General features: G+C 41.0%; 1 protein-coding gene and 1 long non-coding RNA gene across 3 annotated transcripts in view; one reads left to right on the top strand and one right to left on the bottom strand.

Annotated features, from left to right (window-relative positions):
• The window catches only part of LOC131096642 (uncharacterized), a 29,520-nt gene extending 23,589 nt beyond the window's left edge, over positions 1–5,931 (top strand). Inside the window, exons 3-4 of one of the 2 annotated variants that reach the window (XR_009116000.1) lie at positions 149–403; positions 5,846–5,925. This is a non-coding gene — a long non-coding RNA (uncharacterized LOC131096642). Of the gene's footprint in view, positions 1–148; positions 404–5,845 lie in introns of both variants that reach the window. The other variant, XR_009116001.1, reaches the window with a different exon arrangement.
• CRYL1 (crystallin lambda 1) overlaps positions 4,516–27,120 on the bottom strand; it is a 51,006-nt gene continuing 28,401 nt past the window's right edge. The window contains exons 6-8 of the mRNA XM_058045105.1: positions 20,799–20,904; positions 8,247–8,353; positions 4,516–6,759 (exon numbers count right to left, since the gene is read on the bottom strand). Coding sequence (XP_057901088.1) covers positions 6,646–6,759; positions 8,247–8,353; positions 20,799–20,904 — 327 coding nt within the window. The 3' untranslated portion in view covers positions 4,516–6,645. The remainder of the gene's footprint in view (positions 6,760–8,246; positions 8,354–20,798; positions 20,905–27,120) is intronic.

Genomic DNA, 27,120 nt, shown 5'->3' with positions numbered 1-27,120 from the left:
GTGTCTCAATATTGCTTTAATTAGCCAGCTTACAAGTTATCTGGCTTTTAAATTACTCATAAATCATGAGCATGGTCATGTTAAAGCCCTCCTTGTAGGCTCTAACATTCCAGTGGTGATCACCTCTACCTTTTAACAAAAATTTCAGAACCTTTGACACAACCACCAGAGGAAGGTCCTGCAACCACACACATCCTGGCAAAAGAGCCCCCATGCTGCTCAGAGATGAATATTTATGTCATGGAAAGTTCTCCAGATTTCCTCAGGCTGAAGTCACACCATCAGGTAGAGATGGCAGCTGGCAGTAACCCACATCAGCAAAAATCAGAAAAGCTGCAGCAGGATCACAGAAAAGAGCTTGGACCAGCACAGCACCAGGGCAGATGGATATCAGCTATCACAGGTAAACTGTCTTGGAAGGAAAAAAATTATTTTATATGCGAATAGTCCAAGTTTGTTAGCCTGGAAAATGGGTAAATGAGGATGAGCTGTTAACATCCATTGCCAGCTCTGCAACAGCCTGTGGCTGGCTTCCCAGGAGCTGGGCAGACTGGCCTAAACAGGCAGTACAGCCAAAAGCTCTTTGCTACAGAAACAGGGCAGCAAGCCATGCTGGAGGCCAGCACAGACTGACCTGGCCTAAGAAACAGAACAAAGCCCAGGGCTGTGGGCAGAGCTGCCCACATCGCCTGTTCACTGACCTGCAGCAGCGTGGCCAGCAGCAGCGTGCCAGAGCACAGTCCTTCTGGCAACAGGCAAGAAATCACCTGCAGCTCACAGCAGAGGTGGCAGCTGGAAGTTACACTTTGTTCTGCTCTTCACAGGCATAGGGACATGACTGCCAACAGGGTGGACAAGGCAGTAACTACCTGAGGCTGGTCAGTGGCCACTGTCTGGCCAGTTGTTACAGCACATTTTATGGCAGCACACTCCAGAGCAGTCTGGACTGTAGACTTTTAAGAAGAGACTTGAAACCAAAACCTGTATTCAGATGCAGGAAGCACTGTATACATAGTGCAACATGCACCGACCTCCCTTTTACTGATGATTAAATATGTTTGCATTAATCTCTGCCTAGTGGTTTTCCCTTATAATAAACTATCAGGACACTAAGATCAGATTAAATCTGATTTTATTTGTCATAATATAAATAATACCTGCATCTGCCTAAGAGAAATTGTATTCTCTATTTTTCTCTGCAGTCACATCCTCATTTTTAATGGTTTTTGTTTTATAAACAACACACTGGAGTAGTATGAGATGTCTCAGCAACTGAAGCTATATTCAGACTTTTGTAATCACCTTTTACTGTGCACTGATACAGATACTGATAGAGGGGAGATGATGTTTGTAGTTAACTTTTCTTTCTAAAGAAGGAAAATCAAAAGCAAATGGAAACATTTCTGGTTTGTAGAAGTACAAAATGTGACTTCATGCTATTCCTATTCCATAAAATTCAGTAGCACATGGACAACAGGCATGCTCATTTAATGAAATCACCTGGCTATGCAATGTGCTGTCTGCAGTGGCCTGTGTGTTTGAAATGGCACAATTATATCTTTCCATTACTGCATGGCTTTGAGTAATATCAGAAAATCTGGTTTTGTGGTTGCAAGATGTTCTGGAATGTGGAAAACTACACACTTTGGTGACTGCTGCCTTTGTGCCTGGCAATTCCAGAAATATATTGTTAACTGCACAGAAATAATTTCTATATTACTACTAAGGATTTAATATGCAGATTTCACCCCATTAAGTAGGGTTTATTAAAAAAGCCAAACAACAAGCTCCACATCAACCATAGCTTGCAGTAAAGCTGACTCATAAACAATAACCTAATTTTTTCAGTAATATCAGAATCACAGTGAGGATTTTCCAGCCTCATCATTTTCTGCTTGAGCTGCCAAAAAATGCCTCTGTTGTATTCCTTAGGAGCATTACCTGTTTAAGCAGACCAAGAACAAGTAACCATGGCTTGATGTGGAAAGTAGGTACTGTTTTGGTACTGGAAAATTGGTGCAAGACCTGATGTTAAAGTTTAAACACATCATGAATGGAAAGAAGGGTTTTCATAGTGCTTTAAATTATAAAGCCTTTTTAATGTTTTCTATTGGAAAACCTTTCCATTGGGATGACACAGAGGTGTTGGACCCTTGTGGAGGCCTTGAGCAGTCTGTTAAAACTACAACAGTGTAATCATCTAGGCTTAAGCTAAACAGATCAAACATTCAGTTTAGGGCAAATTTACAGCTCTTATTGTATAGAATCTTCTAAAAAAAGTAAGTTCAGCATAAAGCTTTCCTGTATCCACATGAAACTATGGACTCTTAATTAACTTTTCCATGTTAGACTATATTCTACCCATAGATAAAAGAAAACAAGTTTCTGAATGATTCTGCATCTTACACATCTCTGCTTCTTGTGAAAACAGGTGTGAAATGCAAGTAGCTGGAAAGAGTGCACCAAGATGCATGTTAAAATCTCCATTTCACACCCACATTCAAGAAGAAATCTCATACACACTGAGTGCTCTTTTATTCCAAGCATCTCTCCATTTAAATACCTAGTGAAGAGCAATCCATCCTTGCAAGTCCATGGAGCATTTCTTTGAATATGTTAAGGAAGTATGTTGTACTGCTCCATAGAAAACTAGAACACTGCCAGTATCTTATGATCTCCCATTGATAACAGAACCAAGAGGTTTGTTTAACCTTTCTAGAGAAGGAGGTTCTACCCAAAAAGTTAACTATAACAGATACCAGTCCATAGGTAACTTCCTCTAAGTGATGTGCTCTAAGCTGCACCCCTGCAGCTCTGAATAATGCTGAAGGAAGGAACACCTTTCTTTTTTTGAAATCACAGAAAAGTACAGAAATAAATCCTTGGCTGTTGGCTTGGTACATACAAATCCTTACCAAACTGAATGTGAATTTCCCCCTGGGGTCAGTTTTTGTCTTTCCACTCTGCAATAGCACCCATATGTGCATGCACACACATACTCTCACTGGAGCTTGAGGGAACAGAGCAGATGAGCAGGCACATAGAGCAAACATATTCATTTACACTTGTTTGCTCTAAGTAGATCCAAATTAATTTGTGGAAGACTCCCTTGGGGCCTAGTAGGCTGCTGAAAGCAGAAGACCATTTGGTTTTCCTCCTGATATTTCAAGTAATTGTAAGGTTCACATTTCTGGGCTCTTCTTCTCAGGGAGAGCTCCTGTCCTCCGTATCTCCATCCCTGCAACAGCACCACAGTTACAGATTCTCAGACCCCCTGTTGTAACTCCATGCTATGGCAATGCAATCCTGACATGGAACTACACAGACACTGGCAGCAGATCTCATCTTTCAAGAAATTGAGACTGACAATGACATCACTTTGTCTCAAAATGATTTTTTCTGTTTTTATACAAGCACCACAAGCACTTCTCCTGCTTCCCTAATAAAGTACAGTTCACTCTGCCTAAAAGATGGTATAGATAGGATAATACAGTTTAATACCATTCCAATTAGATAATAGTGCAATCAGAAAAATGCTCCCATTTTAACTTTCAACTTATCATGACTTAACAGAAGAATAGGGAAACTACTTCAGAATAGGGAAAGTAAATTAATATAGCTGCTTTGCAAGCTGCAAGCTACTCCACTACACTTAGAGATTTAGGAAACAGAGATATTGGAGATTTCCCTTAGAGAAGCAATTATTTCTGTGCATCTGTCCTTTCTTCCTATCTCACACATCATAGATGGTTTCTTTTTAATTAAATCAAAGGCTTTGGTATAATATATTGGACACTGCTTCCAATATGCAGCAGTAACTTACAGTAAAATACATGCAATATGGAAAACAATAAATATCAAATTGGTGAAATGGAGAAAAACACAGTGTAACAAAGACTGCCTTCGAAAATTCTATAGGTGCAACCTGAATAAAAAAATAGAGGAATTTAAAATACGTAATCGTGTAAAAAAGAAACCACAAGGTAAATTATTCCAAAATATCTCATAGTTTACCATAAAATAGTTACTTGGTCATTTAAGTACTGCTCATTCTGTCGACAATCAAACAAAATAAATATTTGACTGGAGCAACATTTCTGATGCAAAATTATCCAGAATCAAATAAAACTTGAAATAGGAAATGCAATCCAGGAGGAAGCTTAGGAGGTCTCTACTGTAACCTCCTGCTCACAGCAAGTCAGCTTTGAGGTCAGACCAGGCTGTTCAGGGCTTCATCCAGTCAGGACTTGAAAACCTCCAGGCTGGAGGACTGTACCACCTCTGTGGACACCCTGTGCCTCTACCTGACTAATATCTCCTGGAGGCTGGAACTCCTATGCAAATAGCAGTTAAAATACACTTTTTGTCAAGCACCTTCCCCTTCCCCAACTTACAGCTGTAAGCCTGTGTGGGAGCTGATGCTCCGAGGCAAGATCTGCTGTAACCCTGTGGAGCAGCTGCTCACTCTACAGAACTGCTCTGTCTCTCAAGCATCAGTCACACTGGAGCACACAATTTAATACCTTCCTAATTAAAATATTTTATTAATAAGCAAATAATAAAGGCAGCAGCAAATATTTCATGGCATGATCAAGTTTTAAAAAAATCTCAGAGTAAACAGAAGCACTGCAAACTAATTAGTTATGACAATGTCATATGCCCACAAGAAAAACAGGTCGAATCTTGAAAGTAATCAGAACTTTCTTCAGCCTTGTCTGAAATGCAAAACCATACACAAAATGAGGAAATCAACCTCATAATTAATTTACTATTGCCTAGTAAGGCCTCAGGAGTGAGGACTGACTTCTCAGATATCTAAATGCAAGTTGAGCCAGTCACTGTGGCAATAAAAAACAAGAGAAGAAACATGAACATTTTAAGTCTCTATTGGGATAAAGTAATAATTTGAGCTTACAAATTTTCTGTTCACTCCACTGATTATAAAGAAGCACAAGACAACCTCTGCACTATGCCTCCCATCCTATGTTTTACATCCAGAGATGTGTTCTTGACCCACTTCTTGTGTCAAGCAATACAAATTATCTTATGTCTTTTACTGTGTCATAAACACAAATAAGTGGGTTTAGTATGCTCATGCAGATATTTCTGCTAAGCTCAAAACAATAACTAGTAAAGTTATAGCTTTAATAAAAACAGCTTGTTTGTGTACTGCATCCTCTATAAAAAGCACATGAGAATTAGCAGAATGACAGCTTAAAACTTCTGCATCTGTACTGTGAAGTTACATGACAAACTAGCACAAATTCAGAACTGCACAACTCAAGCAGGGTGGGTGCAATGCAACATTTCAAGTTATTCCTACTATCTGCATTAACAGTAATGCCCCAAGGTTCCAGCTAAGATCAAAGTCCAACTATATTATAGAGTACAGATGTTCATAATGACACTTTGCAGTGGACCAAAACATGCCACTGCAGAACCTCAGGTTGATCCTACTTCTGGGTGTATCCTATGTTTTTCTGTGTGGAGATATTTTATCTCCTGAGGGAAGGGCAGCAGTAAAGCATAAATGCTACATCTATGCCACTGGATCTTTCCCTCTGTAGGGGACCAAAAGAGCAGATCATAGAATCATCAGATGTCTTGGGTTGGAAGGGACCTTAAAGATCATCTAGTTCCAACTCAGATATCTGGGTTCCTCCAGCTACAGCTGAATCTTAAAGAAGCAGATCTTGCTTCGACCAGTGTATAAAACAGATGTGGCAGCAGAGAGGTAAACTGCTTTCTGATCATTTAGAAGGTCATGGAGAAAGCCCAGACAGGTGCACTACACCACACTGTCTCCCAAACCAGCTACTAAATCCAGATCTCTTCTTTCTCACAGACAAATCGTAAAATCGGGCACGTACTTATGCAGCAGTGCCAACAAGCCAGCATCAAACATCAGTGAGCAAAGCCATGGGCTCTCAAGTGCGTGGTCTTGAAGACCAAGTAGGTCTCTGGTAAGTCTTACAGAAGCAGGGGGAGGGGATGAAGGGGGAATTCTGCTGTATTTACTCACATTTAGATCACCATACAGGTACAGAAGTGCCAAGGGGAGGGACAGGAGGAGCAGTTCTTTCCCCTACATTGTGAAACAGAACAGACATGAACTGAAGTGACCCTCAATTGCTGCTGAGGTCTCAGCTCATCATCCAGTGAATCCACTTTGTCAATACAACCTTCTCCTATCTGCAGTCACTGCTTTACAAATTAACCTCACTGTCACAGGGACTGGTGGGGGAGGGCTTATTTTCTCCAGTGACGAACAGCTGATGTTTGCCTGTTTCAGATCCCCGCGCTAGCAAATATTGCTCAAGTGCTGAATTCCTAAGCAAGGTGAAAAATGCATTATTTAAAATGTGATTGTGTTCCTGCATTGCACAATATTAATGTTGCTAAAGCTACTTAATGCTTACACATCTAATGCATTTATACAGCAATTTGACACATTTTAACTGAACTTTTTAATAATTGTTTCTAGTAATTAATGAATTTGGCAAATTTGGACCAAACGTTTCATTGGTTTCCATGTGCATATATCATTGGTTGCCCATTCAGCCTCCTCTTCTGCATGACTAAAAATTTCAGCTTTTTATGAAGATCTGCTCTTCATTTGGTCTCTCCTGTTAGACAAGGTGCATCTCAGTCAGATTTCATTTGTGTTTTCAGTTTGGCAAGACCAGTGAGACATTCATCTCTCCATTTTCTCCTGGCATCCAGGGCTTTTGGAACAACTGGAATTTTTTCAGACAGTGCCTGGAAGAGAAAATTTAAGATAACTAAATTTCACATTCTGAGTGAAAAGTTTTTCACCAGCAATTTTTCCTGCTTTCCCAAGTCACCATCCACAGAAATTATCATTTAGGCTATCACAAGAAATAGGTCACTCTTTCCATGAGTGACTGGAAAGGAACCAACCTCTATGGGAATAAAAAATGCTCTCACCTGGATAAGGTCATCCTGAATGTGGCAATGTACAGGACTACAGAAACAAGAAAGCATCAGCCTCTTCCCTCATTTTGCTCCACACAGTCACTGTCTTGTCTTTTTGATAACAATCTTTTATTCAGTAGAAAGGAGACAACCTGCCCATTTATGTTGCTGAAAATGTGTTCTGAACCAGATTCCTGTGTGTGGTTCCCCATAAATGCAGTGAGGGATATCATATTTATAAAAACATTTTGTCTTAAGAATACCAGTTATTATAAAAATGACAGGGGAAGACAGGGGGAAAAAGCATTTCTGAGTGCACAGTCAAAGTTGTCTTAGAAGTGACAAGGAAAAAAAAGTTGTTTTGAGAGTGCAGATAGAGACCACAAGGTCATCTTTGCCAAAACAGGACCTGAGGTCTTAGGCTTAAAAGGCAAGTGTTGAGAAACTGGGTAAAACATGGAACTGCTACCAGTGACTGGCAAGCTGCAGTCACTCCACAAAAAAATCAGGCAGGGACAGAGGAGTAAGGTAAGAAATGCTTAATGATTTACTCTAACAGAGGATCCCCTGCAAGCTCATCTTTGGCACTGAAGATTTAAGATAATAAAGATACAGAAACAGATTTTGAAGTGGAATCCAGCCTTCTATAAAGAAAGCCAAACTGTTTCACACCAATTATAAGCTTCTGATTGTGAATGATGCCAAAATTATTATTGATTGTTATTATAAGCAGTCTATATTTTTAAGCATAAAATAATGTTTTTCCTCAAAATGCATTAACATAAATAGGAACACAACATGCTATCTTCCAGGCTGCCTCCATATTTGGAATTAGTCTCTGACAGCTGATCAGAAATTATTCAACCCCTACACATATTTTTTAGTGAATCATTAAAAAAGGCATCTTTTGAAAAGGCAGAGTTAGGAAATGACAATACTTCAGTTGATTCCTATGGTCATTCAAAATGACTATGTAGTGACTATAAACAAATTGTGGGCTTAGAAATGTTAATACATAAACTAGATCCCAATCCAGAACATCACTTAAACACATTTTATCTTTAAACATGCAAGTAACCTTACCAGACTGCTCACATGCTTCCCTTAAACATGTATTTGCACATATGACAAACTGGAACTCTGGCTTGTGAAGTATAAAAAGAACACCCAGAAGAGAAAAAGCTATAGGTTTATGCAGGAAGATGGAGTAGGAGGAAGACACAGGATGAATATCCATGTAGGAAAGGAGGCTAAGAATAATACGATAAGAGGAAAGAAGTGATAAGGAATAGTGTGGAGGATTTATTTACCTGATTGACTTTCTGCACAGTTTCACCTGAAAATTCTGGAACTGGCCCAAAGGTGTTCAGAACAAGTTTCATTCCTTCAGCATATCTTTCACAATAACTTGATACACCTGAAAATAAGAGTGAAAAGTTACATTTCAACAGAAATTCCCAGTTAAAGTCAGTAAGGCTGCCTGTGCTTAAGCAGGCAGAGACCCAAAAATCAGAGATCCAAAAAATGGTCTGTTCTTATGATTAAGACACCTAATTGTCATGAAGGAAAAATGGATTCTATCCAACCCATTTCCATTAAGGTTCACGGAAAAGTTATTTAGGACACTGCTGCATTGCAAAACCAATGAATGTCACACACCAGCAGAAAATGTTGTGTGAGGGTGTGGTGCATGACCATGAATACATCTGTGCTTTGTTACTTGTGACCAGAAAACTTCCCTGACCAGGGAGCACGAGAAGAGTGCTATCACCTCTCTTCCTGGTCAGTGTATGTCGTATCTTGAAGCATTCCTGTCATTACTTCCATTTATTAACCTGGAGTGTATCAAGGACAACATGGCTCAGGGGGAAAGCATCAAAGGCATGGAGACACAGGTAGGCTCCAGTGAAGGAAACAGGCTAAAGGAGGAACAGATGGATCTTGCAGATCTGTATCTTTCAACCTCTAACTGGGGTTAGAGACAGAGATTTGGTTTTTTTAACCCTCTCTGATGGTTGAGGACTTCTAGGGGAAGATAGGGTTCACCTGACAAAGTGGAGAAAAGGCATCTTTGCCAAATCCCTGGCCCATCTAGTGAGAAAAACCTTATATTAGGGGCCACTGAGGTGTGTGGGGATGGCTCACACAACTGGAGAGATACACACTGCAGGAAAGATAAGGAGGGGGTGTGCTATGTCTGTAATAGGGCAGCTCAGATCTGTGGAGCTACTCCATGGGAAGGGCAGCTGGCTGAGTGAGAGCCTGTGGACAGGCCAGTAAAGCACAGCATCCTCCAAGAGCAGGAACAGTCCATCCTGATATTCAGGAAGACAAGTACATGTATCAAGAGATTTGCTTGGACGAGCTCCTGTGCAAAAAGGTGTCATACAGCAGGTGGAAGCAGGGACAGGCTCTAAAGAAGAAGATGAAAAATACCCCCTAGGCATCTAGGAATAGTGTCAGGAAAGCCAAAGATCAGCTCCAGCTGAACTTGCAAGGATGTCAGGGGCAACAAGGTGGACTTCTACTGCTAGTAATAGCCCTTATTGTTGCTAGCATGCCCTTGCAAGTCTGCTTTCTACCGTACTTTAAACATGTCAGTCAATGCACCAATGTCATCACGAGATCTTCATATGACTGAAGGCAAATATTGCACCCATCTTCAACAAAGGTAGAAAAAAAAATCACAGGCCAATCAATCTCTCTTTTGTCCCTAAGAAAATCAAGGAGCAAGTCCTCTTGAAAGAAATTCCTGGACACAAGAATGAGAGTGTGATTGTGACAATCAGCACGTAGTCTCCAATGGTGTAAATTATGTCTGACCTCGTTGCTTTCTGTGGTTAAATAACTGTGAAAAATAGGAAAGTAGTGGATATCATTTACCTCAACTTTAGAAAGGCATTTGACATGGTCTTTTATGATATTCTTGTATCAAAGTTAGGACATTAGGGTCTGTCTGTCTGGACAACTAGATGGACAAAAAATAGGTTGGCCATGTAGGCTCAGAGGTAGTGGTTAATGGATTGCACTCCACCTGCAGGCCAGCAAAAATGGAATATTGAAAGAAATGGGTCCTGACACCCATACTGCTTAAAAAAACATGCTCATAAGGTGTGAATAGCATCAAATTGGGTAGGAGTGGGAGCTAGAGTGGTATAGACCAGCTGATACATTGAAGGGAAAGACTGCCCTTAGAAAGGTTGGAGGAATGAGCCAATATAAAACTTTAACAAGGACATATGCAAGATCCTGCATCTCAGAAGGAAGGGCTCCTTGCAACAACACAGGCTTGTGAACTCCAAGAACTCCTGGTAGTGGCAGGCAGCAAGCTGCACAGGAACCAACAGTGTGCCCGGCAGCAAAGAGGGCCAGCAGCCTAGGTTGTGTTAACAGATTGAAGTTAATTAACAGCAGACTGAAGGAAGCAATTAACACCCTTTACTCAGCACTCATTAGACTGCATCCAGAATACTGCATTCAGTTTGGGACTCCCCAGTACAAAAAAACACTGACAAAACAGAGCAACTTCAGCAGAAGCCACCAAAATGGTGGGGGCTGGAGCACTTGTCTTGTGAGGAGAGGCTGGGGGATCTGTGTTTTTTCAGCCTGCAGGAGAGATGGCTGTGGGGGAGCCTACCAGCAGCTTGCAGTGCTGCAGCAGAGCCTGTGGGGAGGTCAGTGAGCATACAGAGCCAGGCTCTTTCCGTTTGTGGGACAGCAGAAAGACAAGGGGCAACAGGGACAATTTGATATGAGGGGTTCACACTGGACACTCAAGCACTGACACAGGTTGCCCACAGAGGTTGTGCAGTCTCCACCTCTGGGGTTTTTCGAGCCTGTGTGAAACCCTGAGAGCTTGGTCTGACCTCAGGACCTTCACACAGGATCTGTGAAGCTCTTAAAACACATGGTCAGAGAACCTGGGAACCAGCTAACTGGTAATGATGGGTAAAATGGCAGCCAAGTAGACCTTGGCTGAATTACAGAAAGACCCAGGTTCCATCAGCTCCAGTAGGAATCTCTAAACAATTACTGTTGAGGCACTAGAGAGTATGAAATCATACATGCACCAAAAAGAGAAATGAGTCACTTAGCCAGACATACATATCTAGTAGACTTTTAGTGCTATTAACTACCACATAATCAGGAAAGGATAACGATAAGCCTTTCTCAATCAGGACGTCAGGAACTGCATCACAACACTAAATGAGCACTGCTTGTCTGGCAGTAAACAAGCTGACACTGATAAAAACACAGAATCAATTAGCTTGAAAGAGACTTTGAGATCACTGAGTCCAACCTATCACACCTATGTGGATTATCCTGATGATCACCCCAGATCTGAGAAGTTCTGGACATCCACTAAAGGCTTCTGAGAACCACAGAGACTGAAGAATTTTCACACTTAATTCTATTTTTATTAACTAATTATCAAAGCAAAGAGAAGAAACATGCAAAAGACAGAGGCAAGCAGTTACAGTTACCAACTCTTCCATGAAGATTCAGGACATCATACAGATTGAGAAGCATGAACAAAAACTGCTCATGGTCTTATTAAACTGCAAAATGCAGGAAATATAAGTGAGTACACCTGACTGTCACACAAAAGAATGCAAATCAGGTCTAGAGTCATTAAGCGATCTCTTTCCTCAACAGTTCCCTGGAATGCACTACTGTATGATATCAATACCTTGCAAGTCACACCTGTCTAACCCTAAAATGGCTGAGGTTGGAATGAATGAATGGAAACCTCTGACTACTGCCAACTGTGTACCATAAACTACACTACAGACTGCTCAACACGCCTGAAATCGCTGAGGTACAGGGTTTCTGAAAGGCCTCTGAGGTCAGTGGGAGGATGGAGAACACTCTTGGTTCTGGGCCAAAGAAGAACTTTCAAAGGACAAAGCCTCAAGGAAGTACTAAATTTCCTTCAGCACTCTGAAGTCATGATGACCATCAGCTAAACAACTGAAAGGACAGAACAGCAGAATATGTCCATTGCATAAGGGCTACGTAGAGAGATTTGTATCCCACTGCTTTAAAAATGGACTACAAAACATTCTCCAGTATCTGAAGGAAGGAGGAGGCTCTGAGAAAAACTGCAGCCTTGTTAAATAGCTTGAACCTGTATTTGGTGGCAAGAATGTGACAATCAGCATTCGGTTAGTCTGTTTCCTTGTGTTATCTACCCATGGAGCCAAGTGTGACAATCACCATTCAGTTAGTCTGTTTCCTTGTGTTATCTAGCCATGGAGCATATGCATTCCTAGAATACAATCTGGCACATTCCAGCTTTCCCCAACACAACAAGGAATGCCAGCTAGTCATACAGACATATTGGTTTTCTAATTATAGAGAAAATTTGTATTTTGATCAATTTTCTTGATTGACACACAGCCAGAAACCTCCAGATTGCCTTGTGGGATTCAAAACATCCCTGGCAGGAAGTGAGGTTCAGGAAGCACTACTGTGGGATGTGGAACAGGCTGTGACATCATCCTATCTCTTCATTGGGGGAAGAAGCAGAGACCACCATCCACTTCCATAAGCACTCTGGAAAGGACCACTGGTTATCAGGGTTTTCTGACCATACCCTGCCATTAGCATAAGTGTTTGCCTATTACATTTTAACAGCTGGGTTCATAGACTTCAGCACCTGAAGCCAACCCAGACTGACCTACTGGGGGTATGCTAACCACATGAGCAATCCTGGGAACCAAAGACAATGCTTTACAGGGCTCATGCACCAGCCACAAGACAAAGATAGTTACATGCAACTTACTCATGTGAGCTTTGTCTTCTAACAGTGAGGAGTCTGAGCAAAAATGTTCCCACATGCAGAAGTAGAAATGACTGAGGCAGAAGAGTGCAGGTTTATTCTGCCAGCAGCTGTTGCCAGCTGGTCAATGACAAAATAAACAAAGGCTACCCAGTCAAATATAGCAATCCAAGCAAATCCCCATGAGCAACTGGCAACAGAAGGAATGGTAAACTGAGCAGTGTCAGTTACCAGTTATTCTGGTGTTTACCCAGCTCACAAAGGTCTATGACACTTAGACCTAATAGTTTAGATTTGGTACTTTTCCAAAAGTCAATGGGAACCTTTCAAACATCTGGTAAGCTTGTGCAATAATACCACAGATCTGAGTAGTTTTGACTGTGGTAGTAATGAGAAGGTAGCCTAGAAGAGTGTGCACCAGAAATCTTTTTCACAAGTCTCAAGTGCATTGTTATCTTGGGAAAGCTGAATGCTTGGATGTGGCTGAGCCATTTATCTGCTGAGTATGAACTCCTGCGCTGGACATGGCCTTTAAAGCTCACTCAGCCAGCTAGACCTGGAAATCAAGCTCCTACTGGCAGTTCACCTACTGCTTGAATGAATCAGAACAATTTCTGGGTGGGTGTAGCTCATCAGTGCAGCAGAGACGTGCCAAATGCAGGCTGGATAGCACAATTCATCCACTGCATGTACTGTAAGAATGAAAAGAAGCCTTATGCACTGTCAGCAAAAGAGGAAAAAGTGAGAAAAAACTTAGAGGTCTAGAGAAGAGCAGTAACATTAGCACAGCTGATATCAACATTGTGGCTGACATGGTAACGTGCAGGCACATATGCTGAACGCCAAGCAGGGTGTGGGCACTGCAAAATCTTTCAAGTCTCAAGTGAAGTCAGTAGACCAAAAGTTCGAACACACACACAATCTCACTCAAGGATTAAAAAAAATGAGTAGTTCAAATTAATAACGCAAGACAGTTCTTCCAGTGTGAAAGGCAATTTTAATTTGATTCCAGAAATCAGTATCAACTGATTGAATGCCTTCTTGAAGCTGGCACTTGAGCAATGGGGAATATTGCTGAAAAAAAATCACTTCGCTTTTCAACTGCAAACTCATAGCAAATATTTGACTCCAGGCCTTTAGACTTAGGAGTCCTTTGGTTCAAGGGCCAGGGCTATTGCAAAGGTGGATAAGAGCCCTTGGCTGGATCATAGGGACAAGAAGGCAAACAAATATGGTAGAATCTCTTTAATACTTGTTGATACTACCCAGGGAGCAGCTTAAGCTGGAAGAATCAGCAATGGCAAACAGTGTGAAACGGGAGCACCTGGGAGGTGGAAAAATAGCAATATGGTAAATGGGGTTGATGAAAACAACCACCTCTCTGTGTGGGCCACTGCTGTGCCGCGCTATCTCCAACTGGAGAACAAGAATGACACAAGAGGGGACAGAGGAAAAGGATGATAGCTTCCTCTTGTCTGTGCAGTTTGCTGGCTCCCTGTCTAAACCTTCCCCTGTCTTGCACACGCTCACCTAGCCAATGTTGGAGGAAAGAGGCCATGGGAGGAGGCACATGTTGCAGCAGGCAACTGAGAACTATGAATACAAAACAGAAACACTTCCAGGAAAGGTAGGAGTTTCCTGAATCTTCCTTCCACCACTTAGTCACAGCTATGGCAGGGTGAAAGAAGAAGAATGAGTTACAAAAAGTTCTAGGGGGTAGTACATGCAAGATTATACAGATGAAAAGGGGAATACTCTTATCTTCCTTGAAAATCCCAAACTTCTCTCAGCATTTCTGACTTCTACAGTCTAGTTACAATAACGTGTAGACAAAGGCATTGATTCAAGGCTCTTCAGCTGCCCATATGTATCTAGGACACACAAGGCTCCAATAATGGAATAAGCAGCTGCTTATGCAGTTTCGGTGAGACTTCAGGCAGTTTCCAAAACGGCTCATGAACTGTCCCACAAGAATTTGTTCTAGTAACCACACTTAAAGTTTGCAGCTCCTTACCTGAGAACTTGCACTGGTGTGGTGCAAACATGGTTACTGCTGCAATGCCTCTAGTTGCATCACCAAGATGAACACAGTATTGATGAAGGAAAAGGAACTCAGGACAGATATTTAGCTTAGAAACATGCCCTGAGTGAAACCACAAGTGAAGTTCACAAGGAGGATAATGACTGTAGCAGTAGGAAAAGAGAAGTGAAAACACAACAGTATAAAATGTAGTATATTCATGCATTATAGTTTGTAAGCACTTTAAAGTATCAGCTTCTCATATGCTGTCTCAAGAAAGGCAACAGGCATGAGAGCTGAAGGACAAGCAAGCAAACTCGGTAAACCAGTCTAGCAAGCACTGAGACACTTGTGACATGGAATGAGAGTCAGGAGCAAGTGTCACTGGCATGGACAGGGAACATGCCAAAGAGAGGGTGCTCCACCATACTTGATGACTTTCAACCTGATGAGCAGCGTATTAAGATACTGTAATGACTCAAAGAGAGGAGGCATGATGGTCAAGCCACTGATGCAATAGCATCAACAATTTGAAAAGACTGGGGTGGGGTTGACTTTAGCACATAAAATCCAAGAAGAGCCTGTAGTGAAAGATGGATAATAACAGAAAAAAAGGCCTGTTTTAACAGAAAAAAGGGAACATCGTGAAGGAATCTGACATGGTTATATTATGTTCAGAGAAACAAAAGTTCCAAACTTTTTTAATGATAGAGGGATTGCATTTCTAGACATCACACCTCCAAGGGCAACTTTTTAAATGTAATCCTATCTTCATCAAGGGTGTGTCTGAACACAGGTGCATGCTCTGAGCTAGGGTGTGAATTCACAGGATGTTTTGTACACTACATTAATTGCCATATGAGTTCACTTATGGCTCTAATCACACAAATACTTGGAACTACACTGAAAAACTGGTAGCACCAAAAAAGGTTTTATTCTTGTTGTGCCAGTGTTACCATCTCAACAGCAATGCACAAGCATTTCTGCATGCCTGTTACAGGGCTTGCAAGGGTCTTTCAGGGTGAAGAGAGAGGCGAGAATCTTGACCTCATGTTCAGAAGGCTTGATTTATTATTTTATGGCATATATACATCATTACTATACTAAAAGAAATAGAAGGAAAGATCTCAGAATGCTAGCAAGCTAAGAATAGAAAAAGAATGAATAAACAAAGGAGCTCTCTCTGATTCTGTCCCAGAGAGAGTGTGGCCTTTGATTGGCCCTTAATTGTACACATCCAACATGGGCCAATCACAGGTGCACCTGTTGCATTCCACAGCAGCAGATAACCAGTGTTTACATTCTTTTTCTGGGGCCTCAGCTTCCCAGAAGGAAAAATCCTAAAGAAAGGATTTTTCACAAAAGATGTCCGTGACACAGGCCTGCTGGATCAAGGAATAAAACTGAGTCATTATGAACTGCTTATTTTCTTAGATCAGTTTCAACTTGGGATGAATTCCTCAGTCTGAACCACTTGGTGATCATTTCACACTCTCATTAATGCATCAAGACACTTTCTTTGGGAACCATCTATAAGGACTTGAGGAATAAAGCTCCAAGAATTCCTGTGCAAAGTCATGTGTTCCTTTCAGAAAGCAGAGGGAACTACTTTACACCTATGAGCCCATAGAAGGAAACTGGTGCACAGCAGCCAGTAGTCTGAAAAATTCACACCTTGACTTACTGCATATGAACTCTTTCATACAAAAAAGCCCTGCAGCTCCACAAAGGCAAACAGCAGTTCTAGAAGGGCTATAAACTGCTTTTTTCAGCCTATTGGGAAGGGAACTGAAAGCATGTAAACACATATGAAATATAGGGTGGGTTTATGAACATTAAAAGGGTTTGTATGATTATACACCACTGTGATACTCCATCTCAGTAGCATCCTTTTACAAGTATCCTGAATTGGGTTGAGATATTTTATTATCCTAAAACATAACACATAGACTGGACAGAAAAGAAGGCAGTCTTCCTTTTCTTAGATATTACTACCTTAGACATTCTCATACCTGCTGACCAGCTTGCAGTACAAAAGCTCCTGAACTGGGTTAAAACTTGGTTTGCTCCCTGTGCAGCAGTACTGAAGTAGTGGCCATAGCAATGGAAATAATCTCTGCTCTTGAACCAGCCAGCATATCTGTTTAGAATAATTCTTAGAAACTACACTTGGCTATGTCTTGCCCAACAAAAAAAAGTAAAATTTCCTCCCTTTCAACTATGACTTAATGATTCTCCACTCTTTCCTTTTCATATTTTGTGCTTTTCACATAGCACAATCATTCTGCCCCTATCATCCAAAACCAATTCACCTGGCAGGTGCTTCTAAAATGAGCAAATATTCCCATTTTCTGTAAGAGAAACATAATATTGATCATGAAGACTCATTTCTAGCTTACTGGATAGTTGCACTTTCTTTAGAGGGACCATACATCAGTCCCAATTTCCACATAACTCCTATAGAAACCTCTATGAATACCTCAGTGAGTGACAGGTAGAATATAATCCTGGAATGGTGTTGATATAAGATAAAGATCCTTCAACCTCCCACCATCCAACTCTTCTGCTGATATTGGCAGTTTAGATCAAGTTCCAATTATAGCTCACTAAATAACCTACTAACAAAATATCTGATCTAAGCCAATTATGAAATACATATTAAGAACACTTGCTGCAAACCTGTAAAACACAGGATGTTATAGTCTAGCCTCTGCTTCTACAGATGATTGCTTGCAAGGGCTTGAAAAAACAAAGAAGAAGAAACCAGATTTTTCAAGAAACAAGCAATTAGGAGATACAGTCTCACTGAGGCTGGACCATCTTCACTATATTCACAGATTGCCCAGTACATGTACAGGTGGGATGTAGTGTCTGCTAACATAATCCTACAACACTGAACATGCAAATTGACTGTAGTGAAATCTACTGATCTTCCTTGTAAAAGACTTAACAGCATTTGTTGTGATGCTGGCATGTGAAATCATAAGAGGAGAAACTCAAAATCTGAAACAGATATCAAGATTAATTTTATTTGATGAAATCAACAATCAAATTTATATTATTATGCAGTTTGGGTAGGCTTTTTTCCTCCTCAAAGCAGTTTCTTTCCTGTCTGTTGCAATTCAGTCCTCAAACTGTTGTTGCTGTCTCTGCTCCTTTTAATGACTTGACGCTGTCATTTTATTCCATGTTCAAGGCAGTTGGCTCACAGCCATACAGTCAGCATTCCTAATATTCATGCATTGATTAAATGGTAACCTGAAGTGGCCTAGATAATAGGTTTGACAGGATCCTTTATGAATAGGGAGGAAAGGATGTAAGAACTAACAGAGGCAAAAAGTGACAGTAGCCCATAGGAAGTTCAGGGGAGGATCTTGATGTATGCATCCCACAGGGAAAGAAGAAACACTGACCTCAGAAAAAATAATTGGAATAAATTTATTCAAATCCAAACAACAATGTCACATCACCATAACAAAACAAAACAAAAAAACAGGGACTCTCCCTCTACAAATAACACTATTTTCTCTCACATGCTTCCTTCATCCTTCCTCACTGATTAACAAATAGTTTAAGACTGTGGGCAACTAATATCTTATACTGTAAAAAATGGGAGCTGCTGTGAAGCTGACAGGCTAATGAAAAGGACAGAGGCACTTTCTTGTATCTACCTCCAATTCCTTCCCCAAATAAAAAAAAGATAGTATTAGTACAGAGCATCGGAGAAGGCTTTCATAGAATCATAAAGTCTTTAGGTTGGAAAAGACTTCTAAGATCAAGTCCAGCTGTTAACCCAGCATTGCCAAGTTCACCAGCAAACCACGTCCCTGACTGCCACATCTACATGTCTCTTCAATACCTCCAGGGATGGTGACACAACCACTTCCCTGGGCAGCTTGCTCCAATGCTTAACAACCCCTACCATGAAGAATTTTTCCCTAATATCCAATCTAAACCTTCCCTGGTGCAACTTTAAGCCATTTCCTCTTGTCCTATCACTTGTTACCTGGGAGAACAGACTGATCTCCACCTGGCTGCACCCTCCTGTCAGGCAGCTGCAGGGAGTGCTGAGGGCCCCCTGAGCCTCCTTTTCTCCAGGCTGAACACCTCCAGCTCCCTCAGCTGCCCCTCACAGCACTTGTGCTCCAGAGCCTTCCCCAGCTCCGCTGCCCTTCCCTGGACACGCTCCAGCCCCTCAATGTCTCTCTGGCACTGAGGGGCCCAGAACTGAGCACAGGATTGGAGCTGTGGCCTCAGCAGTGCTGGGTACAGGGGGACGGTCCCTGCCCTGCTCCTGCTGGCCACACCTGGCTGAGCCAGGCCAGGATGCCATCGGCCTTCTGGGCCACCTGGGCACACTCTGGATCATGTTCAGCTGCTGTTTGCCAGCACCCCCAGGTCCTTTTCCACCGGGCAGCTTCCCAGGCACTGCCCCCAGCCTGCAGCACTGCCTGGGGTTGTTGTGACCCCAGTGCAGGACCTGGACTTGGCCTTGCTGAACATCATGCAATTGGTCTTGACATCCAGTATGACCAGATCACTCTGCAGGGCCTTCCTGCCCTCCAGCAAATCAACACTCCCACCCAACTTGGTGTCATCTGCAAATTTACTAGGGGCATACTAAGGGCACACTTGATCTCTTCATCCAGATCATCAATGAAGATATTAAACAGGACTGGGCTCAGCACTGAACCCTAGGAACACCACTTTGTGACCAGCCCCCAGCTGAATGTAATTCCATTCCTCACCACTCTCTAGGCCCAGCCATCCAGACAGTCCTTTAAGCAGTGAGCAGCCAGTTTCTCCAGGAGGATGCTTTGGAAAATGGTGTCAAAGGCTTTACTAAAATCCAGATAGACAACATCTTTTTCCTCATTCACTAAGCAGATCATCTTGCTTTAGAAAGAGATCAGGTTAGTCAAGCAAATCCTTGGCAATGAAGAGGAGGTCCATATTATTCCACATTATGTGATGCAATACTGGGCAACCAAAGAGAAGTTGGCACTGGCACAGAACTATGAACATATGCCATCACATGTCCTGACATCAGCAATTTTGATTTAAACAGACTGATGAGAGCAAGAGCCTGAGTCACTCTGTGAGCACATAAACAGGAGCAGCCCTAGACTCAGAGACAATGTATCTGCAAGTGCAGGAGTGAAGCAATCCTTCTCACAACCCAAGTTACTGAGCCAGCCAACAAAGTGCTGTTGTGGAAATGGTTCAGTGCACAAGTGTACTGCAGCATTGCCTAGAAGATCCAGCAGCAGAGCAGAGCCTACCATGTCAAGGACCATACAATAGCAAAATAAAGACACAGCCCATAATATAAAGAGCTAGTATTTAGGTGATCTTAGCTTTTTCGAGTTTTTGTGTTTTGTTGAAGTCTTTGCTCAAACCTTTGTGATGCTGATCCATAATTTTTATTTCATTTTACGCAATTCACTTTTTTGAATAGTATATGTGAATCCCAGGTAAATAAAAACATCTAAATGTATTAATTATGCAAGACAGATGTCAAACTGTTACTTGACTGTTTTGTCAAGTCAGCTTTGTATGCACAGGATTTTGCTGACAAAAGTACTTTTATTTCATTCAGGATATAAGCTTAAAACACAGCAGCTCCAGGGATATTTACAAATTCAGCTTTGCTACAAATTCAGCAGCAGGGGGGTATTCATCTATGGAAAGTGATTTTCTGCTGACACTGGATTATCAGCTAAACTTTTTCAATAGTTTTTTCTACCTGACACTCAGATTGTTCAGAACTATGACTACAGCAATGTTATCAAAGTATGATGGGATGAATCTCAGAAAAAATTTGTTACACAGCTAGTGTTTTAATAGGTTGTTATCTTTCATCTGATCATTTGAAACAAGATAATCAATATCCATTTCCTTCTACTGACCTCACACTTTAAATAAGTTTTCCTTACCATTACATTTAAAAAAGAGACAAGCCTAGTTGCAGCAATCCTAACCTGGTTTGTTACATAACATTTCCAGTGTCTTGTGCAAAGCAAGCCCTCCCTTCATATTCATAACATTTACACTACCTACCTTCTGCATTAAGATGCATGGTTTCCAGAGGTCCAATAAATGCGTATCGCATTCCCAATCCATCAGACATCACAAGGTCTAGATCAGTAGGAGATATTACTCCTTCCTAAGCAGCAAAAGTACAACAGGAAGGAAGACTGGTGAATGTTTGCTTTTAACACAAAATTTCCCATTTTTTTTGTACATAATTAAAAATTAGGGAAGTAATAAAAACTAAGTCTAGAAATAGCAGTTAGGATTTCAAAGAGAAAAACACAACTGCTTGTCAGAAATGTCCATCTATTATGCAAGCCTTCATACAGTTCAGCATAAGCATTCATTCATATCTCTAGGACTGTACTTCCTAGTGCCAGAAACTGAGAATTGGAGAAGAAAGCAAGCATGACACTCTTAATAGCACATGGCCTAAAGAGTTTATATCAAATCCAAGTGCTATATCACCCCTTTTAAATACAGGAATTTTGGCTAAATGTTACACCTCCCTTAGTTCTGGATTTTTGGGCAGAGTCCCAATAGTAGAATGGTGGTGCACCAGAGGGTACTGCTTCTGAGGCCACCTGCAAAAAAGGCTGGGTCCAAGCACGCAGGCAATGCAGTTGCCACTCCCTTCCACAAAACTCACCCAACATTCAACCTACTCAGCCTCAACCTGCCCAGGGTTCTCGAGTTCACAGACAGCCTCACATCTCAAGAGCTGGCAGGATACAGAGCAAGCAAAATGAAGCACTTCTCGTGTTAGAAGTTGAGCATTGCTATTCCACCCACATGCAGCACTTACAAAACAGCCAGTGCCTCCATCAGGTTGGGGCAAGCACAGAAAGGCTTGTAAAAAGTGATTTACAGTTCTTTACCTGAACAGATTTACTTGAGAAGAATACTTTTTATTACATGAGGTTGTTTTCCACTTCTTAGAAAGATATGACTTAATAAAGACTTGTTCGAACCACTTTGATCAGGTTTTGAGAACTTGTCCTCTTTATTCCCAGAGACATGAAAACATTTCCTTATGGGTTGGAAGGTGGAAGAGATGCTGAACTCCTTGTAATTTATCTTTTTACCCTACTCTGAGGTGCTCAGCCTACTCAGTGCCCCTTCCTTAACAAGTCCCTTTAAGCTTCAGAATACTCATACTCATTTACTCATCTGCTTGGATAAAACCCACATCATTTTCTGTTAAGTTTCTCTCTTGCAATGCCCTGTCTGAATGCCCCTTTGTATCATGCAGTCATGGGCTAGAGTTACGGGCACACAGGACAGCTCTTCTGATCTGTAGTAGACATTGACATCTAAGCTAGACATCTAGACTCTCTTCATAATCACCAGGGGAAAAAGGAAATCAGCATCCTAAAGCAGGCATCTAGAGTAGGTAAGATGAGTTGTGTCCTAAAAGGGCTTAATTCTCCTCACCAACTGAAAGATGAGTAAGAAGCTTAGATATCACAGTTTACATTTTCAAGATCCCATCTTAAATGAGCTGAATCTCACCCACAGTGTCTTCCTGTGTCCATGATTTACATAATCTACTGCTACTTTAAAAGGAACTTTAAAGCCACAAATGAACATAACTTCTACAGCTGGCCACAGACATCAAGTTTCATCATCTCAGGCTTATACTGAGACTTCTGTAAGACAACCTCAAGACTCAACCTGTTAGTAGCCCTTGTTCCTATCAACCAAGCCAGTCTGAATCCCTGTTGCAGAACTCTACTTTGAAAAGGAAACACTGACATAATTATTAAGATCTATGTACCATATATGGAACACACAGTTCTCCTAACAATTAGCCATAAAATGGCAGGGATAAGAAAGCATTATTTTCTTCAAATTAAAGGTAAAGCATAGACATGGTAAGGAAACTCATCTAGAGGCAGACAGAAAGGTCTGCATAAAGACAGGACTAAACAAAAACCTCAGAGAGAATTCAGATTACAGACCAGCATCAGGATAACTAACACAGGCACCATACATTCTGTGAAAGCTTTTTCCCCTGACATGGCAACGCAACTTCTCTGAACAACATCAGCAAAGTCAACAAAAGTGTTCTTCTGTAGGCAGTGCTTCATCCAAACAATGAGTTGTGCTGCTAAAGCTGTGCTTGATGAGTAGTTCCCCCCTGCCCCCACTGACTGACATGGATTTGTGGACAAAAGACTAACCACAAATTCCAGACAAGCATTTGAACCACAGCAGCAGTTAAAAACTGTAAACATAATGTTAAAAGAGTTAACAGGCTGTTGAAGCACTTCAGAATCATTGGAAAATAATTTCCAAATTAATAACTTACTTTCTTTGGATACCATAGTCCATAGTCCTCATATATTTGAAGACCAGGTGCCCTCAGCATCATGAGTGCTTTGCTCTTGGCCTTTTGACTATAGCTGCAATTTGATGTTTGCAGCTGCCAAAAGGCAAAAATTGTTGCTACCAGAAGGAAACCATGACAGATCCCTTCAGTTGAGGGATACAGTGTTCTATACAAATGAGCTCAGCTTCTTCTTGTCAAAAAGACCCTTCTAAAGAAAAACTTTTACTTCTCTTCGTAAATTAGAACACATAAATGATAAACAAGTTAGACCTTCCTACCCTAGGCAATAACCCTACTCCCATTTATGGTAAGGAGATGATCAGTTGGAGGAATGATTCACCTGGCTGCAAGGTCAGCAAGGTGTCTTCCACAAAGATTGATGTTTATGCTAGGAACTAAACAAGAAAGAGTTCCTATCCGGTTTCACTAAGCGTAGGTGTGAATTAAACTTCCCAAGGGGATTTTTCATCCTGGATTACCCTTCTGGTAAGCCTCTGCCTCCAGCACTTGTCAGTGGGAAGAAGTATGGTAGGAGTTCACTAGAAGCTCTTACAGCTACACAATTAAGATTTAAAATCAATTCCACCACAATCCTCAGTGATCCCATTGGCCAGTCAAATTTCAAAAGCTAGACTATCTCAGAATCCTTCACACTTCTTATGACAACATTTATATACCATAATCTCATTTTCCTAGAGATTCTAATCTCCAGTGATACCATAGGATTATCCTAATGAACCTTTGGTATTTTATTAGTGCTTCTCCCTATGCAGGGATCCTTTTCACCTTTCCAAAAACCTGTGGTGGTTCTGCAGTCTCCAGCATTAGGCTCTGACCCAACCTGCCTGGTTTTAATGAGCAGTCTTTCTTTTTCATCTCTGAGTCACACCTACATCACAACTTCTGTCGTGGACTTGGTTTGCAATCATACCAAATGCAATGGCCAAAAGACATCACAATCTTACTTTTTTTCTGATTCTACCAATTCATCATGTTCTCCTATTCAATCCAGTCTGTTGAAGAGTTATTTTGGACTTCACTGCCTCCTGGACCACATACTTTCTGCTTCCAAATTTGCCACTTCATCCTCTCTCTTTCCCAAATTCAGTATTTTTTCTTTTTTCTTCCTCTGATTGCCACTAATAAATGCATTCTGTCTTAGCAGTACTTGTTACACCCTCCTCTTCACTATCACTTCAATCAAGTCCCTTCCATCCACACCCTGATGAAATCTTTTTCCAGTCCTGTCATTTTGAGCAGATAACTTTTCTCCTATATCCCTCTACATCTTTCCATTTCATAATGTTTAAGAAACTTGTTGTTCTCCACACTTCACACCTCCTTGCTTTACTGGCCTTTATCTTCCTTCTTCCATGGCACCCTCACTCACTCACCCTGTAAGAAACGCTTAGTATCAAAACTATTTCTCTTCCTGTCCCTTTGAATTTCCTTTTTATGATATTTCCCATTTTATGAGACACTGTAACTAAATGTTTAATCCTATATCTTCAATCTTTTGGGAGAAGTGTCTGAATAACACTGTAGTATGATTAATAGCAAGGAATTCGGGCTTTAAAAGTCTTGTCAGCATTTAAAGTCTGCTAAGCTAGTCACTTGAGAAAAGAGAGCTTCATAAATTAATGATTGAAGCCAATGCACCTGACTGCCACAAAAACAAACTAAAATGGACACAAAGCCAAACCATGAGTTTATTTTCCAAAATACTAACAAAAATTTAATAGCTGTCTGTTCTTTCATGTTTTACAATGACTATAACATAAAAGAAGATCCACTTTAAGAGAAAAAAACCACATTAAGACAGTATTAAAATCTTATGCAGAGATAAGTAGAGTATGTACACAATCCATCCTGTAACAGTTTTAACATGTTCCTAAAACTGAAACAGTTGAAACTCCTAAATTATATCAAGGTTAAAAACTGTCATGCTTCACCTGCTATCTCTGCTGCTGTGTTTTATGATCTCCTTGCAAATTCCAGGTGATGCTTAGGGAAATATTTCAAAAAGGTAAGATTTCACTCAGTGATCCACAGTTAAATGACAATCATAGCTACTCAGAGTAAGGCTTGAGACTCCTGAAGTGTTTGGTTGTTATTTTATGGATTATGTTTAACCAAAATTTTACCTTCACAACAAGATAAAGTCAAGCTATTTAATTAATACCCCTTGCAACATAATTCTAAACTACTCTAAAATGTACTGGTAAAAGTACAAAAGTAATGATGTCTACAGTGCACAGTGTGCTTCCCAGGCAAATATAGGCAGTAAGCTTCTGCTCCAAGAGTTATGAAAAAATCAGACACACCAGTGACCACTGTCAATGGAGATGTGAGAAAGCAAATAAATGGTACCAGAGAATAACAGAGAAATCAGTTGAGGTATTTTTCCTGTTACTGGCTGAAGGTTATTCTAATATTCCAAATTGGTAATATAAAAATTTAGGGTTGATAAGAGAGGAATCAGGATCTTCAACCTCAACATCTCACAGAACTTCTTTTACTCTCATCTTTTATCAGCTTTGCAACATTTCTACCAGAGCCCTAGCAATTGAATACATAAATAAGAAACCTACATGAATGCCAGTCTCAGATAAGCAGTGAGGTCCTACAAAAAGTTCTCAGACACATGACCTTAAAGAGACGGAAGGGAGTGCTCTCACTATCTGCTTTAGCATGGAATAAATGTGGAGCATGAGGAGACACAGATAACTGATACAAAAATTTCCTGCCACAAACACCTGCACTGCCCAAATGCTTGTGACTTGCAAGTCAAAGCAATCTTTGAAAAGACATCTGGTCACTAAAAGACTAACTCAGACCCAAAATGAAATATATTTTGTAGCACTCTTGCTTCGAAGAGAAGCACTTGCTTGAAGTACACCTTTTAGACCCATAAAAGAATCCATGGTCTTTGCTTCTAAGTTGTTGTAAAGTCAAACTTCTGCATTCTGTAATCTACATTCCTAATTATCCACATAAACAAAGTCCTCAGCATTCAGCAGTACATCTCCAAATAAGTTTTCTTTCTCCTACTTTCCAACAAATTGGCTCTCAACTTTCAAGCCTATTATTTTTTACCACTTTACCACTACACTTCCCACTCCCACTTTCAGACCAGTCCTGCATTCAAAGCACTCATTTTGTGCCCAGCTGTAAAATCCCAGCCTCCCTGTGTGTGCAGCTGGGAATCCCTGCACCTTCAGCAAAGACAAATTGCATCCCAACACTCAGGTTTCTCATTGCTGCTTTAATCTCTTTGCCCTGAGTTATGCTCCTCTCTGTGCTCCAGCATCCACCCCACATGCAACTTGAGCACCATGTTGAGTCTTGAGCCTGCACCCAGATTTCTGTGCTGGCAGAGCCTTACCTCAGATTTCTGGCTGTGTTAAAAGTGTGTCCTACTCTTGGACCCACAGGGCAGAAGTCAGTGGGCCCCACATAACATTCAGCCAGCAGATATCTTTACCACATTTCCTTCTAAACAGCTGCATCTTTACTGTCATGCTCTGTATCAGAGCCTTTCTCCCATAACATGACTCCTCACCCATGTCTCATCCATCCCAATACAGCACTGCTAAAGAAAAGAGAAAGACTGACAGGTTGTCAGTTTCCCATACAAATTTGGGAACTAAAACATATTCTGCAAGCTAATCAGCCTACTTATTACAAGGTTTTCAAGATAAATGTTGTAAATACAGCTGTACTGCATGTCTGTCCTGCCACCAATGACTTTAACAGGACATTAGTAGTTCTACTGGAGAAACTTCCACTAGTTTCTTTAATGAAATAAGCTCAACTGACTGAAAAAACCCAAAACATACCCCAACCAATCAACCAACCAATAAAAAACCCCAACAAAACAACACAACAATCCCCCAGTGCTTCTCAGAGTAATGAAAACATTTGTTTTGAGATGTAACCAACATGAGTAAAATCTGATTTTTAGGAGTCTCTCAAAGATAGAGTTGGGAAAACTGATGTTTTCAACAGTAAGAACAG

This window comes from Melospiza georgiana, chromosome 2 (assembly GCF_028018845.1).
Source record: "Melospiza georgiana isolate bMelGeo1 chromosome 2, bMelGeo1.pri, whole genome shotgun sequence".
NCBI lineage: Eukaryota > Metazoa > Chordata > Aves > Passeriformes > Passerellidae > Melospiza > Melospiza georgiana.
The sequence above is the reverse complement of the archived record's forward strand: the minus strand, read 5'-3'. Positions and strand labels throughout refer to the sequence as shown.